Here is a 19,301-nt window from a genome sequence, read left to right as displayed (position 1 = left end):
GAGTATTAAATGGCTCTGCAGGCCCAAGGTGCCCAACATAGGTCCAGGAGAGACAGATCCCTGTTATTTTAAGGAGAGTAAATCATGACTTTGAAAATGATCTGCTTTGTATTGGTGTTAGTAATTATTACTTATGTGGCTATGTTGAAACTATGACCTTGATTCGGGCCTCTTGGACCTAGGTGGGACACCCATGCTGCTAAAAACGTCAATGATTGACTTTTGAGCGTGATGTCTCGTTTCATCTCTCCATAATCTCATATGTTGTCCATAAATTTCACTAATCTGTTCACTTTTATACTCCCGGCTAGAGAGCTCAATAAGTGAATTGAACGATTATGCAACACACTTATTGGCTATCAAATGCTTTCAGGGCTAAGGCAAAGCAAGCCACATGTCAGGCCAGGGCTCCTCAGAGCCACTGTTTTACTGCAAAAAAAAGCACTCTAATTTACAAAAAGATTTATTTCATTTTACCGCCTACCCCTTAGTAGGCACGTGATCAAACATTTTAAAGTAGGGGTGTCCAGTATGAATTTGTGGTGTTTGATGCTGGTGGTGGGCACTGACAGCATTGTGGACCTGGCTCATTTTCCATCATCAGACTTTGACCTAGAGCCAGAGAGACAGATAGATGGAGGGATAAATCAAGACAAAATATGGCAAAGGGGGAAAGCAAGCATGACAAAGAACCTATTCTAGTGAGATAAAGAGACAGGAAGCAGAAGGGGGGGGGAGAAGAGACATGAGGTGGAAAATCATATAAGGGACTTTCTAGAGTGTGTCTCCTCTTGTGTAGGAAGACTACTTTCGTAAAGTGTTCAGCATCTCAAATTAAAGCCCAGTTTGCATGCGTGAATTATTCCAAATTGCTAGCAGGATAGTGTTCAAAGAACATCTTGGGTTATGGTGATGAATTGAGAATATCATAGAATGACAGCCTCTACATTGTCAAAATGATATGTAGATCATACATACATACTTTTTAAATAGAACAATACATATTACATCCTTTTTTACAGCAACAGACTGTGGAGGAGTAAGAGAATGCAACGTGGTGTAAACCAGTGTTTGTGATGCACTGATAAAACCGCTTTACAAATGTACTACATGGCAATAACATTATAAAACATTTGGAAGCTTAGGGAGAAATTAGCACAGAAAGGCTAATCTTGTGTCTGAGAAATAAATTGGTAATCCACTCAACTGATCTTCTGACGTCCAAATGAACTAACGGGATGTGCCTTGGTGGGATAGTTGGTATCCAGTTGTTGGGGCACTTGGGTGATGGGGAAGAAAAAGCCAATGGAAAGGTGTGCACCCTTAAAAAGTTCCTTAACACTAGTGCTGCACCTGAGATGTGATCTGTGTCTGTACTATCAACGTTCATGGCGTACATGAGACCCCGTCTGATTATACAGCTTCCTACCCGTGTGATTTACATGAGGCTCCTTCTAAAGCCATAGTCCCTCTCCTTCAAAAAGTACATGGGGTATCATGTGTGGCAAAAATATGAAATGAGCATGATGTATACAGGAGTGCATCATGACTACAGCACTCAACAACTCAGAGCGGGGTGTGCTGACTGATCTCTGATTAAAAATCTAATATCTAAATAAAGAACAAATGCATATGAACAGCTGCAACAGAAGACTTCTTTTGAGACTTTGCAGACTATCATGAATGAACGTGATGAGTGCACTTTGTGACTGCTAGTTGTTGCCTCTCTGTAGGGCAGCAAAAGAAAACATTGACTGAAGACAAGGACAGGCTCATCCTGCACCCAGACCAACACCATGCAGAGACCTAAATCTGTGGAACTGGATCCCAGTGTATGTAGCATCTCACAGCACCATAGTTCTGATGAAGACCCGTTAAAACAACTGACATGAAGATCGAAACGCATCAACCTTGTAATTTTTCCAGAGGACACGTGTGGTGGGCCACACTCACCACCTGCAACGCACTGTAATAATCTCAACAGATTGTAGAAGTTGTGGGCAATGACCCCCTTACACAGATGGCTCAACAAATGACATTTATGTGACCCTTCGGCATTTAACAGGAACAAGACTGCAAGAGGATTAGTGCTGTGAAAACTGAAATATAGGACCTGCATTCCAAGGCCTTTAGCAGCTTCGTCAAAGCATATTTTAAATTCATCTTAAAGTATCACAAGTTTTCTGTACTATTATTGTAATGGCCTTTTATTCTCAAAGTACTTGAAATGTATAAGAACAAATTTCTGATTTGTATGAAATATACCAAATGCCTACTGCTTCTGCCAGTTGTGTCTCTCCACTAACAAAAGGGTGCAATTGGCAGTAAGTATATCCGTTTCTAAATTAGCTATATGTGATGTACTTCATAAAAGTTAAGATAGTAGTATTTTTTCACACATATGAACCTGATTAGAGAACGACCCAGCTACAGAGTGCGCACAATCAATAACCCTTAGCGAGGACCCTGCCGCTGCACAAAAATTTATAATATACTGCCCCCAGGGTTCCATATGGACAAAACCCTTTCCGTCAGAAACAAAACACGATAGCCATAAGACTGTATCTGTTGTTACAACAAGTAAACTTCATGAGATGCATCACCAGCTGCAACCCACAACTTCATTAAATTTCCTACATGATTGCGACACACAACCTCTACATGTGATCCCATCTGTTGGCACAACATGCAACAGTCATGGTCTACATGAGATAACATCTGTGGGTACTCCATGCAACCACTGTGATGTAGAAATGGTCCCCTCTATAATACAACATACAATCTTCATGAGATATATGTTATTCATCTGTGGTTACAACAAGTAACATTCATGATGTACATGAGATTATATTTGAAGCTAAAATACCCAGCTGAAGGAGACTCTGTTTGTTACATGGTACATTTATGCATCTGTATGAACCAATGTTGTAGCGATGATCACAGCCTGCTGTACACAATTTTCCTTTACGCACTCTATAAACACCCAGGGATTCAGTCCATCAGGCTGAATGTTGATAGAAAGGTTCTCGGCCCTACAAACGTGCTGATGACGAGCATTCTTTCGCAGTCCTGGGGTATTTGTAGGAAGAAATATATATCTAATTATCTAATGTATCAGCAGTTTGCGTCACGCCGTGACGTAGCTGATTTACCCGGCGCTAAAAATCGCGTTGGAAATCGCATCAGCAGAAAAACAGCATCCATCTGCATGGGTGTGGCCGGGGGAGGGCAGCAGAAGCTTTAGCACGAGGGGACGGCAGTGTCTCTTTCTCAGCAAAGGTGGGCTTGCAAGGGAAAGCTCTCATCCTCCTGGACTAGAGGAGTGCATGACGTGAATCCTTAAAAATCCAAAGGATGAGGAAAACTCGGGATGCTTCAAGGTTTCAAAGTTTTCAGAGAGATACTCTGTCACGCTACATCCTACCAGTGCGGCCCGAACTTACTGGCGTCGAGTCAGACTGGTATGCAAAAGTTTGGTTCTCTCTCTTGAGGGCACAGAGCAAGACGGTGCTGAAATGCAGCTCAGAGGGTATGTCCCCTGCAGCTTACAATGTAAAGATCCAATAACTCCTATTATACATCTCACATGTTAAAGTTAAAAATGTGTAAATAGTGCTTTCACACAGATGATGTCTCAAGGCGCTTGGATGAAGCCCTAGGCATTAAGCTTCGCATGTGTGAAAGCTTAATTTTCTGTGCTAAGAGGACTAGGTCTAGCGGCCCGGTTTGACTGCTCCTTCTGGGGTGGGGACTGAGTAATAACATACAGTTGGTCCCTTTCCCTAGAAGTACAAACTTTTCGGAGGCAGCTGACAAGGTGTATTCCCAGTAGCTTGCAAACATTCATAGAGCAACTTTCATGCAATATGGCGGCCCATGCCCAGTCATTAAGCTTACAAAGCTTCAAAACTCTAGTGTACCAGCATAAGAGAACTTGCTGAGCATTGTGTAAACAGTGAAGTACTGTCATATGTAATTATGGATGAAGGGAATGCACCCAGTTACAGTAAATGCAATAAAAAGTCAAAATAAACACTGGTGTTTTATTGGATTAACTAAGGTCTGGAACTTGACTTACATCCACTAGGAAATAATAGGTATTGTATTATATGTATCACGGGCCTATAGACAGCAGAAGGGTAAATGACAACTCCTGGAAACCCAAAAGATGAAGGCACAGCCGTCACCAAACCCAGCACTTCTACTACAGGCTTGGCATAGATTGGACTGGAATAGCTAAAGAGATCTCTCACACATTGATGGATAATTCAGAGTACTTTAATATAGTCCACAAACGCAAGATCCAAAAATCTATACACTCTGACCTCTTCTTTACATCTCCCAATGACACTCACATTCATTTAAAACGTTTACTAGTAAGTATGTCTGTTGCACACTGCAGCACACACGAAACATTGGAAAAGTTCAGAAAGTAGACACTGTATGCCTTTCGTGAAAACACCCATGTACCACCCAAAGAGTGCTCCTTTATACAGAGTATTGCAATGCTTTCTTCCCTTTACTTTCGGGCTACTTTCTAGTTGAAATCAAGATTTGTACTGAATATTAAACAGTCTATCAAGTGTTTGCACTGGTTTGCATCACGTTTTGCAACTTTGCACAAGGCAGAGCTTTGATAAATTTGGCCCGAAGTGCTCAAACCACATCACTCCAATGCTGAACATCCTTCCTCAGCAACCAATAACTTAGTCGAACTTCAAGCTCTCTCCAATTCGCAATGTTATACTACCAGTGCTTACTTTGTTAAAAAACAAAGGTAGCTCTATAAGTTCTTAGGACCCTGCTACTGGTGTTGCTAAGTGCCAGGATTACTGAATACCAAGGCTGCTTAGTCTTGATTCCACCTCATACCCCTTCCTTCATCCACCCTGCACTATCTGTCTCTTTTTCTTTATATTTCCTGTTCAGCTCTATTTTCTTAATTTGTGACTTTTTCTACATTTCTCTTGCTCCATCTTTTCTCCCTTTTATTACTGTCTCTCTCTTTCTTGCTCAGGGCGAAGGTCTGATGGTGAAAATTAAGTCCCAGTCCACAAAAATGAGTGCCTATTCCAACCACCTGCAAATCAATAGCACAAACTAGGCACTAGAGAAATGTCTTTTTACTACCCACAGCACAGACGAAAACTTAACACAATTGTAGGGGCAATGTTATCCAGTGAAAACTAAAATCACATTCCCTGGAAGGCTACAAATGCCTGGTGGGTGGTATGTGAACAGTTGTATTTAATTTATGGATGAATGTACGAGACTCATTCAGTTACAAAAGATCCAAAAGTCGGACAACTCCCCTACTCATGAAGGCCACTCACCTTTCTCTCAACTTCATTGAAGCTTTCACTCTTGCATGAGCACACTAGTGCTCCCATTGACGTTACGTGTGACCATACCAGACAGCCCTTACATAGGACAAGGTACATAAGAGCTAAGTTAAGATAGCATAACTTGATAAAATGAAAAAATAGCGGAGCTGTGATAAATCGACTCAACAACTGGAATCAACTGAAGTGGGCACACAGAGGTCACCACTGTAAATGGCCAACCACAGGTATGGAAACAAATAATTAAAGTGTGAGACGAGTGTGGAGTCGCTAGTAGTCACTGAGATTAAATGCTGTCATTTTGTCATCACAAGGGAGCAAGGAGAATTTCAGAGTCTGTGTTTTGTAATCAGTGATGTCTCCAGCTCCTTGCTCTTGGTCACCCAACCCCCCCCCCCCTTGAATGTTTAACTGTGTGTGTCTGGTGCAAGTCTCATAGATTCATGTGCTTCCATATGGTGTTACCTGGTTCAGAGGCCATAGCGCCCAGTGACATGACACAAGATGTTAAGGTGAGCAGCAAGCCCAGATTTGTATCCATTAGCTGCTTCCCTGATACAGAGAGGTCTTCAAGAGCTATGATAATGGATTAAAGTGGAGATAAGTGGTGCAAATGGGTTTATGAGATGATACCATGGCCGTCCTGATCACACAGATAGTCTCGCTTCTCCAATAGAAGGGCTCTCCCTCTCTCTCACACACACACACACACATGCGCATGTGTACATTTGGCTCTATGAACTCACGAAAAAAATGATGCACCACATGACATTGGTGTCTTCTTCTCCCGTTGTTCGACTATGGCTTCCCTTCCTTCCCGAGAAGGCAGCCTCCCTCATCTCGTCTTAGGGGTGAGAAAAACACATAGTGATGCAAGGGCCAGGTTCCTGTGTGTGGTGTGAGGTATTGGCTCTCATGGGTACTGGTAGAATACACAAGCAAACAAGTATGCTTGAACATACCTAGGTACAAGGCCTGTCGCTCAAGGCTCACTCCCTGACATTGATTAAGATGCCACCAATCTGTGGCCATGAAGTGGCGACCTGTCATATGTTGCTCATCTTTCTTCCTCATAGGACACGTGTAGAGCTAGGTTCTATGCTTCTCTTCCACATCTCCGGTGCTGCCCTGAGCTGCAGAGAAGCTGCAGGAGTTGGAATGCCTCTTAAAATGTACCTGCTGGGGTCTCAGGGCTTACCTAAGGCTGATGGTTCCACCTCTGGGGTCCCACTGATATTGTTTATGTTTCCCCAAGGGCCATTTCGAAGACCGGGGTTACTCAGGAGGCAATTGGGTTCCTTTTCTCCCCATTTCGGCCCAGGTCGAGGCCTAACAACTCTCCTGAGGTTCTCCGACAGAACTGGCAGAACTCACTTGAATATTCTCACTGCAGTTAGGCACAAACAACTTCCCAGAGGCGGCCACCCAATAGAATGCCTACAGATAACCACAATCATATACTGTAAGACCAACTCACACAGACTCTAGGGCCCTCTGACGTGCCCTCAAGGCCACCATGCTCTCAATCATGTAAACAGAAGGTCTTGTCCATAATCGCTCTTAACTGATTTTGGCGGGATATAGGTTCCTTACATGCTGTTGTGTGTTCTTTGTATGAAAAAACAAATCAAGAAACTGTAGAAGCCTGCAACCACTAAAGAGAGTTGTGGAATCTTTGATGGTAAAAGTTTGCTTTAATCCACACGTGCGGCGCACACAGTCTAAAATCATGGTGCTGTGAGCTGGTTTACCCAGGGCATTCTTTCTTGGAAAACCCCACTAGGCAGGGTTCTGAGTTAAAGGATCTACAGCAAGGAGTTCTATTTTGTATGTTTTCGCAACTTTGACGGACTTGGATTTAGCAGTTAAACTAGGGAACATAGTTACCAGGCACCACCTTACACCAAATATTTGCACCACCGCATTTTTCTAGGAAGAAGGGAAAGTCCCAGTGTGTTAGTTTGGCCGATCTTCAGTCGATGTATGGTAGCGTATTACCTAGTAGAGTTTAATCCAGGGTTTCTAGGGTTTAGTGAACTGCTTTTAGGGGTGGTATGGGCAAAACATATTGAGGGCCAGATTTACAAGGCCCTAGCGTCACAATAGCGTAATTGTTTTTTGCTAAGGTGGCATTAATGAGGCCATTCACCTTTCTCATATTTACTTGTGCCACATTATGCCTGCGCCAGGCATAATGTATGCAAGTGGGGGGCGTTCCCACACAGGGAGGCCCGTAAAAATGGCGCAGTGAAATTTACAACATGTCACTGCACCATTTTTAGCATAATTTTTAACGCCTGCCTAACGCAGGCGTTAAAATGGCACGCCCATTACTTTAATTTGCCCTCCCTTTACTTTGCAGGATTAGCGCCACATCCTGCCAAGTACCACAATAGCGTCAAAACTCTTTGACGCTAATGTCCTAATAGAGCCATGGTGCGCCGTACTGTAAATATGGTGCACACATGGTGTCATTAGTGGAGCACGGGGGGCAGGAAAAGTGGCACAACAATGCTGATGCACCACTTTCTTGTAAATATGGCCCTACGTTTATCATTTGGCCATGGGTGTTAGTGATCAAATGGCAGTAAATTTTTGTGCATCATCTTTAGAACCAGCACGTATCACTGAGATTGTTTGAGAGCACTGTTTAACTGCAAGCTGGTGGTAAAACTGAGTAACTGAGCACCAAAATAATTCACACCTACTGTATCACATTTTTGGCACCAAATGCTAAAACAGGCACAAATATTATTAATGCTGACAACTTTTGTGTTTTTTTTCTGGAAGGGAACCTTTCCCCTGCAAAACCTATGCTTAGCCAGCCTAGAATGCACCAGCAAAAGGATAGAGAGCAAAGGGTTTTCCTGTTCTCTGCCTTTTACATACAGCAGCTTTGGTTGCTGCAATGTGTTGCAGACCTTATTAGTAAATTTGACCCTTCTTGTCCATTCTCAGAGAAATCGCATGATTCTGAACCGTTTAAGTTTTTACTAAAGCTGTGGGCAGGAAGACCGATGAAAAGGGACTTGCAGAGTTCAGCTGAAGGTCGCCGTCTCTCAGTTCTCACTGGCAGCTCTCAAAAGGCTACACATGGCATGTCTGTTATATCACGTAGTTTAAACACATAAAAAATGACAAATCCTGGGCTTGGCTGAAAAACTGTCTGCCAGACACATTCGGCATCTACAGCCCCCTATTCTGTAAAGTCTTATCAGAGATCGGTGGGCACAGCACATGACTCCCAATGTCCTCAGGATCACACCCCACACCAAGCTCATAATGTGCTATTGCACCAGGACCGGCTCTAGGGTGGTGCGACTGGTGCCACCGCACCGGGTGCTGACTTTGGGCAGAGGCGCTATGTTTGCAAGTATGTTATAGTTTCAAAATTCCCTACTGTATCATTCCTTGCCTCCACCAATTTTCAGGCAACAATAAAAATGTCAAGACAACTCTGGTGATTAACGTTCTGCCTAGAGAGAGTTTGGAGTTTTCTCTAGTGGAAATTTTAAGGTAGCGCAGGAGGTTAATGTAACTCCTGCAAAGAACATGTACAGTGCAGATCACAATATGCAAATAATGCAAATAGGTCAGTGGGTTACTGTTTTTGTCAGAGAGGTCATTTTGTTACTTACAGTTTATAAGTTAAAATCCTAATACAGAACAGTAAACTATTAACTGTCATCAAAGATCTGCATGCATTTCGCAAGTTATAGATTAGAGTGCTATTTTTCCCCACTCTTTCAAAAGCCTAATGTCACAAAAAAGGATTAATTTGGAAATAAATCAATTCTTAGTATTAAAGGTAACCACCAACCACAATGTTACATTTTAAATTCTGAGCTTGTGCCTCTCCAGACCAAGAACTCTTAAACTATACAGCCTACCAGTATGGATGATGTGACTCCTAGACCTTGTAGTACTCTGTCTTACGTAACATTTGTTATACACTGTTTTACACACTAATTGATTGTCTCTGCGTAACATGTGTGCGATGTAAAGTGCTCTGACGCCCTACTTTGCAATGAGTGGCGCTACAAAACAAATTAAATGCATCTGAGAGAGAGTAGTTAGGGAGACTTGAGGGGCTCTGTTAACGGGTGGTAGTGAGGGAATCTGGGGAGGAGGTGGTCATTGAGGGGCACCAACAAATGCTGTCGCACAGGGCACCCCCAGCGCTAAGGCCAGACCTGGGAAGAGGGAATCAGCTCTTGAAAGGCAATCTCAGCCCTCTCACCGAATTGGCTGGTTAGTCTCTTGTAGCCTACATGAAAAAGGATGCATCTTTTGTTCTTTTTAAATAGTTGTTTGTGATATCAACTAGTTCTGAGTTTTCAACAAACAGCATGTTGCACTCTGGGGCTTGTAATTTTGCTTTTGACTTTAAAAGTAAAGGCTCACTCAACACAACCTTATAGTGGCTGAACAGCCAAGACTGGCTGGAGATTTCACACTTGGCTTTGAGCCACAATGCAGCTGTGTTTAAAATGATATACAGAGGTCTTTTGTATTTCACAGACTGACTGCTTGAAAAACCATAAGTAAACTCAGTTCACATATTTTGGGTGAGCTCAGTATTTCACTCTAATGCATTAAAGAGCATTGATGCCAGCCATTTTGTCTTTCAATAGGGAGATTCCCTGAAACATAGCATTGGAACTCCAGGAGCAGAAAAGCTCAAAATCCCCTAACACAATCCACGTGATTGGAGTATTAATGTGTTAAAATGACAAAATAGTTACATAATAGTGCAGAAGAATGCGCGCATAAAGCTTCATAACTTGCCTTCTGTGTCCCATAATTCAGTGAACCCTACTGGATAAATCAATCTGCTGGACTGATTTCCCCCACGCCCCCAAAGCCGGGCATCTCTCCTGGAGCCGGCTGAGGGAGCTCAAGCGTGGGGACTTAGCAATTATTCCCCCGCATTTATCGAGCGTGTTCCTGGTTAAGCCCAGTATCACGGGCCCCTCTGCATATACTTGTGTATCACCGGACTTGTATTCACTGCGCTCGTCAGCGGAGCGGGCGCAATTTGAAGCCTGCTAATGCACGCGCTACCAATTCACAGTCTGTCGCAATGCTAGGCGCCTGTTGGCCACGCATTTCCACAGTGGTCCCTTGACCCGAGTTCTGCTTTTCGGGCACCAAGTTGCAGGCTCCATGAAGGAATTGGCCTCTGTTCTCCTCCTGATGTACGCGGACTCCGACTAAAGGTGGCAGCCTCCCTCTGGGATTAGCTACCCTAACCACAATTTTTGTAAGTTACATGTTTGGTCCATGCTGGAAGTTTGGGATCTACATTGTGTTCTGAATTCCCTTCCCCTCCTGATGATGACCATGTAACCTTATTTACTGTACAAGGCGCAAAGACTTTTGAGACCTGTGTTCACCAAGGATCTTTGGGCCTGATTCACAAAGACAAACTTACATTTTTGTGTGTTTTTTTTTTGGTATTCACAAACTACAAGTTAACAGTAAGATTGGGGAGATGCCACAGACGTGGTGGAAAACTCCCCACATAAAATGACAGACCTGATCTATCTTTTTTATGTGCAAAGCCCTCCACCCCAACTGCGAATTCTCCACAGTCATAAACTTACTATTAACTCGTAGTTAGTGAATACCAAAAAAAAACGTAAACTTACATAAAATTGTAAACTTACCTTTGTGAAGCAGGACCAGAGTATTTATCTAAGATCTTTATTCTATATGTACTCCATGTAAATATTTTGTCTATCAATTGTGACCAGTTTTATGTTTACCGACGAATTAGTTTTAATCATGTTACTGTGCTATTTTTTGGTAGTTACTCCTTTCACTTGCACCGTGTGATCGATCACTCATCTCGCAGAAGACCAATTTCTTTGTAGAACACATCCGAATATAAACAGTCAATAAAATCAGGCTTCAGCAAAATTGCATATGTGTGTATGTGTGTGTGATTTTTTTCACATTAGAGAGGAATCATTACCATCCAGAAACTGTGTGCTCCTTTTCTATTCCTAACCTTACCTAGTTGGACTTTTGTTGTACTTTAATTGAGATACAGAATATGACGGATAGCTAGAACCTACCTGCATGTTTTATAATTAAAGCAGGCAGCTGGCTCCAGATAGTGGTGCAATGCTGTCCACCAAACCAGGGGAGGCGGGTGGGGGGAGGGCGGCACCACAAGAGCCTTTGGAAATATCTCTGAAGTGGTCTGTGGACACAAGGTGCAGGTACAAGATGCAGATTAAACCGTGAAACTATTCCAATGCTGGAATATCAGTTTCTCATAGAGGTCAAATAGAGGTCCATTGTACGATTTTTTCACCCTTATTAGTGGGATCGCAGTATGTGTTACATATCAAATGACAATCAAAATAAGAAGGCTCTGTAAATGTTTTAGTGCAGTGGTTCCCAACCTGTGGTCCGGGGCCCCCTGGGGGTCTGCGAAGCCTCCTAAGGGAGTTCGCACCTGCTTAGAAAATTTAATAATCTTAACAGATTGGGTCCCCAACTTTCAGTAATGACTCAGTAGGGGGGTCCTAGGATTCCAAGAATGATTCACTGGGGGGCCCCAGATTCCAGTCCACGGAAGTCAAAATGTTGGGAACCTCTGTTTTAGTGCATGGTGGAAGTGAAAACAGAGGGGTGATGTAAGAACTTTAAGGAGGTCAGCATAGCAGGTTACAGATTCATGATGCAAGGTAACACAGAGCGTTATTGTGAGGGCTTTGTACATGTCTCCATACATACTGGTAGGTTGTACCACTGAATATCAAGCTCAAGAATATCGACAAACAAGAATATTGTGGACAGAATATCTAGAGACAAAATATTGAAAGGTTTGTGCATATTGAAGTATGGATTTACTATTTTTAACTCCACATCTACATACTTTGAAGATATATGGAGTTAGGTATTGAAAGTCTATATTTCCTTTGCTGTGGATATTTTAAATTCGATATTTTGTCCTCGATATTCTGGACTTGATATCCAGGATGCACACCATACAAGTGCATGGGTGGCTATTTCCATATTTTCTCACGGGTGTACAGTTAAGGTTAGACAAGAGATGCTTACAAAAGCTGTGTGGATTTGTCAGTACTAGGATAGCAGAGGATGTCGGGTCAAGATGGAGGCACCCTCGCAGAACTTCTAGGATGTCTCAGTCTTGTGAGAGTGCTGCAAGTAAAGTCTTATGAATGTCTCAGTAATTGACCATCAGGACATGGTGCAGGTCAGTATGTGGGTGAACTATGACAGCCCAGTGAATGTCTCAGTACTGGTGCACTGTCAGAATGGATGTAATATGTACAATATGCAGTCCTGGACTGGCACACCATTGCCGATTTCACCCGACTACTCTGTTAATGATGGTTTCAAGACAGAATGTGAGCGCTGCAATAGAATTGTATTTTTGAAAAGGAGAAAACGTTGGGCGTCATTTAAAAAATGATGGGCTTTATGTTGAGTCTAGAATTTTCTCACCGAAGATGGCTCAGCTGGCGTAACCGGGATTCAAACAGGCGAACTCTGAATCACCCCATGGTTCAGCAATGAGCGTTCAACTAACTGAGCCCCCGGTAAATGGTGTGTTTGGTAAATCGTCACTATTATATATACATATATATTTTAAAAGGACATTAAGGGTGCAGATGAATACCCACCAGTCAGGCTGTCGTAGCATTCGATCTCCGTACACTCAACCAGCCCCTTCTGCGCCTCGGTCATCCGGAGCTTGTCTTTGGCCGGCAGGTTCTCCTCAGGCCCTTCCGCCACGTGCACCCCTTTGAGCTGCAGCAGGGCTCGGTGGTACTTCCCGATGGCCTCCCGGAACTTCTTTTCCTTGTAGCAGCGGTTGCCCTCAGCCTTGAAATCTACCGCCCGCAGGATCTTGCCTTCCAGCTCCAGCTCGGGGCTGGTGTGGTGGTGGCCGCCGCCCCCTACGCCGGCAGCCGGGCTCCGGGACCCCGCCTCTGGGCAACCCTTGAGGGAGCGGCCGCTGTGCTTCTCCTCCATGTCTCTCACTGGCCGGCCATGCCTGTTGAACTCGAAAGCCTGTTTCCTCTGAATGATCTGGAAGAGTGTGCTGTGCATAAATGACGGAGGCCGAGGGGTGTTGGTGCCTGGCGGGAAGAGGGTGCGGTGGCTGGCTGGGGTTCAGGGCAGCACTTAGCGCCTGCCTGCATCTACCGCAGCAGAGGCAGCGCCCTGGGCATCTCCAGCACCGCCCGCGGCTCGCCTGATCTGACGGACAGGCTGTCGGCGTCTGAGCTCCAGCACAGGTTACAGGCCTGAATTAGGTGCGGCGCCAGGGAGAGAGCAGCCCCAGGAAATGGGCGATCAGTTCAGGATCGCGGGCTCCAGCTGAGAGTCGAAACCAGACAGAGCCGCAGTGAATCTTCAGAACAGGGGAGCTCCAGAGATCCGTAAGAACCAGGGAGAGCTCCAGCGAAAGTTAAGAACCAGGGAGAGCGCCAGCTACAGTTAAGAACCAGGGAGAACTCCAGCGAGAAACCAGGGAGAGCTCCAGCGAAAGTTAAGAACCAGGGAGAGATTCAGAGAAAGTTAAGAACCAGGTAGAGCTCCAGTGAATCTAACAAACCTAGTACCGCTCAGCTTAAGATTCAGCGACAGCTCCAGGGCAGCTTAAGAACCCTAGGAAGCTACAGAACGGCTTCAGAACTAAGTACAGCTCATCAGCTTCATAATTAGGGAGAAAGCCGTCTCACCATCAGAGCTCCTGCTCAGCTTTAAACCCAGTTTACGCTGCAGTGAAGCTTAAGAAGCAAGGAGGGCTCCAGCTCGGCTTCTGCCCCAAGGACAGCGACAGCTCAGCATCTGAACCAGGGAGGGCTCCAGCTCGGCTTCAGGACGAGGGACAGCGACAGCTCGGCATCAGCACCAAGGACAGCACTGACCAGCTTCAGAGTCGGAGAGCGCTCTGGTGAACTGAAGAACCAGGGAGAACTCCAGTGAAACCTAAGAACAAGGGGGAGCTCCAGTCAGCCTCAGAGCCCCCAGGACAGGTAGTATTAAGAGGCAGCTCCAGAGCTAGCTCCTGTTAACTTTATGACCTAGGAAAGACCCCTGAACAAGAGCACCTGGGAGAGCTCCAGCTTAGCTTCAGTATCAGAGAGACCTTAAGTTAAGCTTATGAACTAGGGAGCGCTCTGTGCTGCTACGGAACTCGCGCACAAGACAGCCCCAGCTCGAACCAGGGAGAGCTGGAGAATCAGGAAGAACTCTAGCTTGGCTTCGGCGTCGTGGAGTACTTCAGGGGCAGTTGCAGACCAGCTCCGTCAACAGAAACAATTTCGTGCCAAAACCGGGACCGTCTGACTGCTCAGATCCGGATCCATGGACAGCTTTCTGCTCGGGCTCTGCGCCAAGGAGGGCGCCCCGCTCTGCTTCAGGACCAAGGACGGCTCCCTGGTCAGATGCAGCACCAGGGACAGTAATCTCCTTTTCGGTTCAAGAGCACTACACCGTTTCCCGGCCTCGGATTCTGCACAGGGAGCATCCCGGGGTTTAGAGACACATTGGTGCAATTCAGCATCAGAGGCAGCTCCTGGTTCGGACCCAGCAGCAGGCAGCAGTCTGCTCCCAGCACAAAGGATATCTTCTGGCCAGACAGCTCTGTCGCCCCAGTCCTTATTCGGAAGCAGCAAGCAGGTCGCCGGCTGCTCGCGAGTTCAGCACAAAGGCTCACGGCACGGGCAGCTCCCTGTTGAGATTCTACAGCAGTACCGTCGCCTGTTCTCGGATCGGTCTCAAAAGCCAGGCATCTCGCTCGGACACAGCAGCAGGGAGGGCCCTACTCTCCGATCCAACACAAGGGGCCAGCCGCGGGCTCATCAACGCACATCTCCCTGCCCTGCCCTCAGCACCCGGGGCCAGCTCCCTGGACTAAGCATCAGCAGCACACAGAGGCGCCACTCTTCCCGTTGCATTGTGGGCATGTTCCCACCCACTGCATCACAGCCTCCATCACAGCTGGGTCCCGTTAAAGGGACAGGAGCCCACAGACGTTGCCACCCTGTCATGCTGTCACAAAGTTTCACAGTGCAAGGGAGGCTGAAACCGTGGCAGTGTGAGGAACAACAAAAGGCACCTAAATAGTACTTTAAAATGGCAGGTCCGGAGTACCACTATCTCTTTAAAGGGGGCATCAGGTAAATCATGTCACAATACATCTCAAAACCCGAGCAGGCATTATCTAAACAAGAAACATTATAGTATGCATGTTGGTAGTTGGCGATTGTTGTAGATGTAGAACAGGTACAGAGAACTGTTTTTTCTCACACTAGATGGACCCTTTAATTAGGAGTAGTACCAGCATTTTGTAGCACTGATGCTACGTTTTTAATGGGTAACTGAGATTCTATGTATCTATTTCAAGTAGTACACTGAAGGAACGGTGTAGTATTTTTACACTCGAAATAAAGATGCTCTTAGTGTTTCATTTGGGCAGGTGATGGTCAGTGCAACTTGTTTTTCATCATCAGACTTTGACCCAGAGCAAGAGAAGGCAGAAAAAGGAGGAAGAGAACAATAGAGAAACAATGATAAAAGGAGAAATGAGGTATGGTAAAGAACATATACGCATGATAGGACACATATAGGAGGCAAAAGACAACTGATTTTCCTCTTAGTTCACTAATAGCATCAGCGCCAGGGCAGTAGGTATGGGGACATGCATGTTTCTATGTGCACTATTAGAATCACTTCTAACATTTGTCACTCAGTTCAGTGGTATAATTTAATACACTAAACTGAACTGCATTGCAACAATGAAACATTAAAGAAATGCACTGTTTTGAGTTTTGAAGAATCTATCATGTACATACTGGCCTCTGTGAGACAAATAAGAGTACTCTTCACCAACTTATATCTATAATAATCTTGCAGGTCAGCACTGCTATTGAGGACCTGCAGGACACAGGAACAAAGCAAATGACTGACCTGCATGCTTTAAAACCATCAGTTTTGCATTGATTGTTTGTAAAAAACCAATGTGCCGCTCCAGGAAATGTGACCAGCCTTATCCAAGGAACAAAACAGCCTAACCCCAGAGTTAGAAATAGGGTCTCTAGTTGGCAGCCAGCTTGCACCCTGTCCAAGTAGGGATCCTCACTCTAGTCAGGCTAAGAGAGATGCTCATTCTGATAACTCCTGCTCACCCCCTTGGTAGCTTGGCACGAGCAGTCAGGCTTATCTCAGAAGCAATGTGTAAAGCATTTGCACATAGTACACAGTAACAGAGTGAAAACAATACAAAAGGACATCACACCAGTTTTAGAAAAATAGCCAATATTTATCTATATAAAACAAGACCAAATACGATAAAAATCCAACATACAGTAATAAAGATATGAATTCTGTAAGATTTACTCAAAAATACAGTTCCTTGAAGTCAATAGTATCACCTTGGGCTATCAAGGCATCGTGATCAACAAAACCAACAGTTTAGGCCGGCTGCGGCGTCGCACGCCAGCTACAGTGTTGAGAAGACCCGCAAACAGTACCTTTGGAATTGCAGGGTGTCGTGATCCTCGCGGTGAGCCCCTGAGAGTGGCGTTGCTGGCATTGCGGTGTCGGTTCCGGAGTCGGTGCAGGGTTGTCAGGCCCTTGAAGTTACACGCATTGCAGATCTAACTCCAGGCTGATGAGGCAGGAGCGCTGACGGGGATGGTGTCGAGGCTGCGGTGCGAAGTGGGACGATGAGACGTGCAGTGCCCATAGGTCACAGTTCAGGCAGTGGCTCAGTGACGGGGTCCAGTGGCGTCGGTGAGACCAGGGCTGCAGTGTGAAGTGGGGCCATGCGAGTGCAGTGTCGCCAGGTCACGGGGCAGACAGCTGCGGCATCATTGCTGAAGCGCTGTCGTCAGTAGGCCCAAGCAGGCAGTGCGGGATGGGACGGTGCTTCGTGACCCTCATGAGCGCTGTTCACAGGCCACGGTGCAGGCAGGAATGCCTGGTGATGACACTGGAATCAATGGTGCTGGTGTTGGTGGACTGGGGCTGCAGTGCAGGATGGGACGGTGCTTCGTGTACCTCACGAGCGGTGTCCAAAGGCCACGGTGCAGACAGCGGCACCATTGTCAGCCGGAATGGCATTCATCAGAGATGCCCAGGCTGCGGTGTGAGCAGGCGATGACGGAGTGCAGGGCCCGCAGGTCGCTGTGAGAGCAGCAGCTCGGTGAAGTCATCCGATGATGGTGTCGGTGAGACCAGGGCCGCAGTGCGAAGTGGGGCAGTGCGACTCTGTGCAGCGTCAGCACATCATGGTGCAGGCCAGTGGCGTCACAGTGGATTTTCCTCTTAAAAAGCACAAAACACACAATTCCCAGTGCTGCAGGTCGAGGAAACTGAAGTCTTAGGTGTCCCTGAGACTTCCAACAGAAGGCAAGCTCTACTCCAAGCCCTTGGAGAACTTTGTCAAGCAGGATACACAGCAAAGTTCACCCTTTGCACTCCTAAGGCAGAAGCAGCAACTGCAGGCCAATCCAGTAAAGCAACACAGCAAAGCAACAGTACTCCTCCTCCAGCTCTCCAGCTCTCCAGCTCTTCTCCTTGGCAGAGGTTCCTCTTGATTCCAGAAAGATTCTAAAAGTCTGGGCTTTTGGGTCAAATACATATACCCCTTTCTGCCTTTGAAGTTGGTAAACTTCAAAGCAAAGTCTCAAGTGTTTGCAAGATCCTTCCTTGTCAAGGCCAGTCCACAGACACCCACCACGGGGTTGGAAGCTGCATTGTGTGAGGGCAGGCACAGTCCTTTCCGGTGCAAGCGACCACTCCTCCCATCCACTCTAGCTCAGATGTCTCATCAGGATATGCAGGCTACACCCCAGCTCCATTTGTGTCACTGTCTAGAGGAGGGGTGTAAACAGCCTAACTGTCAAACTGACCTAGACGGGAAATCCACAGACAGACAGAGTCACAGAATGTTTTAAGCAAGAAAATGTCTACTTTCCAAAAGTTGCATTTTCAAACTCACAATCCAAAATCCAACTCCACTAAAAGATGTATTTTTAAACTGTGAGTTCAGAGACCCTACACTCCATATTTCTATGTGCTCTCAAAGGAAAGTTGCACTTTACAATTATTTAAAGGCATCCCCCATGTCAACCTATGAGAGGGATAGGCCTTGCAACAGTGAAAGCCGAATATGGCAGTACCTCACTGTTAGGACATGTAAAACACATCAGTATATGTCCTACCTTGTAAATACACTGCACCCTCCCCATGGGGCTACCTAGGGAGTACTTTAGGGGTGCCTTATATGTATCAAAAGGGAATGTTTGGGCCTGGCAAGTGAGTACACTTGCCAGGTCGAATTGGCAGTTCAAAACTGCACATACAAACACTGCAGTGGCAGGTCTGAGCCATGTTTACAGGGCTACTTATGTGGGTGGCACAATCAGCACCGCAGGCCACTAGTAGCATTTAATTTAGAGGCCAGGAGCACCTCTAGTGCACTTTACTAGGGACTTACCAGTAAATCAAATATGCCAATCACAGATAAACCAATCAACAGTACAAGTTACATAGGGAGCACTTGCACTTTAGCACTGATCAGCAGTGGTAAAGAGCGCAGAGACAATAAACCAGCAAAAATAGAGTCCAGTAAACCATAAAAACAGGAGGTCAGATGGCAAAAAGACAAGGCAGACATGCCAAAAATCTGCCAGGTCTAACACATGTCTCCTCCAGCTGAGAGTAGGGGCAACTACCCAACCCGGGGAGTCCTACTCACTCAGGCGGAAGAACCTGGACAGACCATCAGCACTGGCTTGTTCTGTGCCAGGACGGTGTTCCACCGTAAAGTCCATCCCTGAAGGGAAGTGGACCACCTCAACAGTTTTGGGTTTTCACCCCTCATCTGCAATAACCATCTGAGGGGCCTGTGGTCGGTCTGAACCCATAAGTGAGACCCAAACAAGTAGGGTCTTAGCTTCTTCA

At 45.7% G+C, this 19,301-nt stretch overlaps 1 protein-coding gene across 1 annotated transcript in view; it reads right to left on the bottom strand.

The window, feature by feature from the left end:
* TTC9B (tetratricopeptide repeat domain 9B) overlaps positions 1-15,290 on the bottom strand; it is a 173,955-nt gene extending 158,665 nt beyond the window's left edge. Inside the window, exon 1 of the mRNA XM_069207239.1 lies at positions 13,004-15,290. Coding sequence (XP_069063340.1) covers positions 13,004-13,433 — 430 coding nt within the window. The 5' untranslated portion in view covers positions 13,434-15,290. The remainder of the gene's footprint in view (positions 1-13,003) is intronic.
* Between the last annotated feature and the right edge of the window lie 4,011 nt (positions 15,291-19,301).

Source organism: Pleurodeles waltl, chromosome 9 (assembly GCF_031143425.1).
Source record: "Pleurodeles waltl isolate 20211129_DDA chromosome 9, aPleWal1.hap1.20221129, whole genome shotgun sequence".
NCBI lineage: Eukaryota > Metazoa > Chordata > Amphibia > Caudata > Salamandridae > Pleurodeles > Pleurodeles waltl.
The sequence above is the reverse complement of the archived record's forward strand: the minus strand, read 5'-3'. Positions and strand labels throughout refer to the sequence as shown.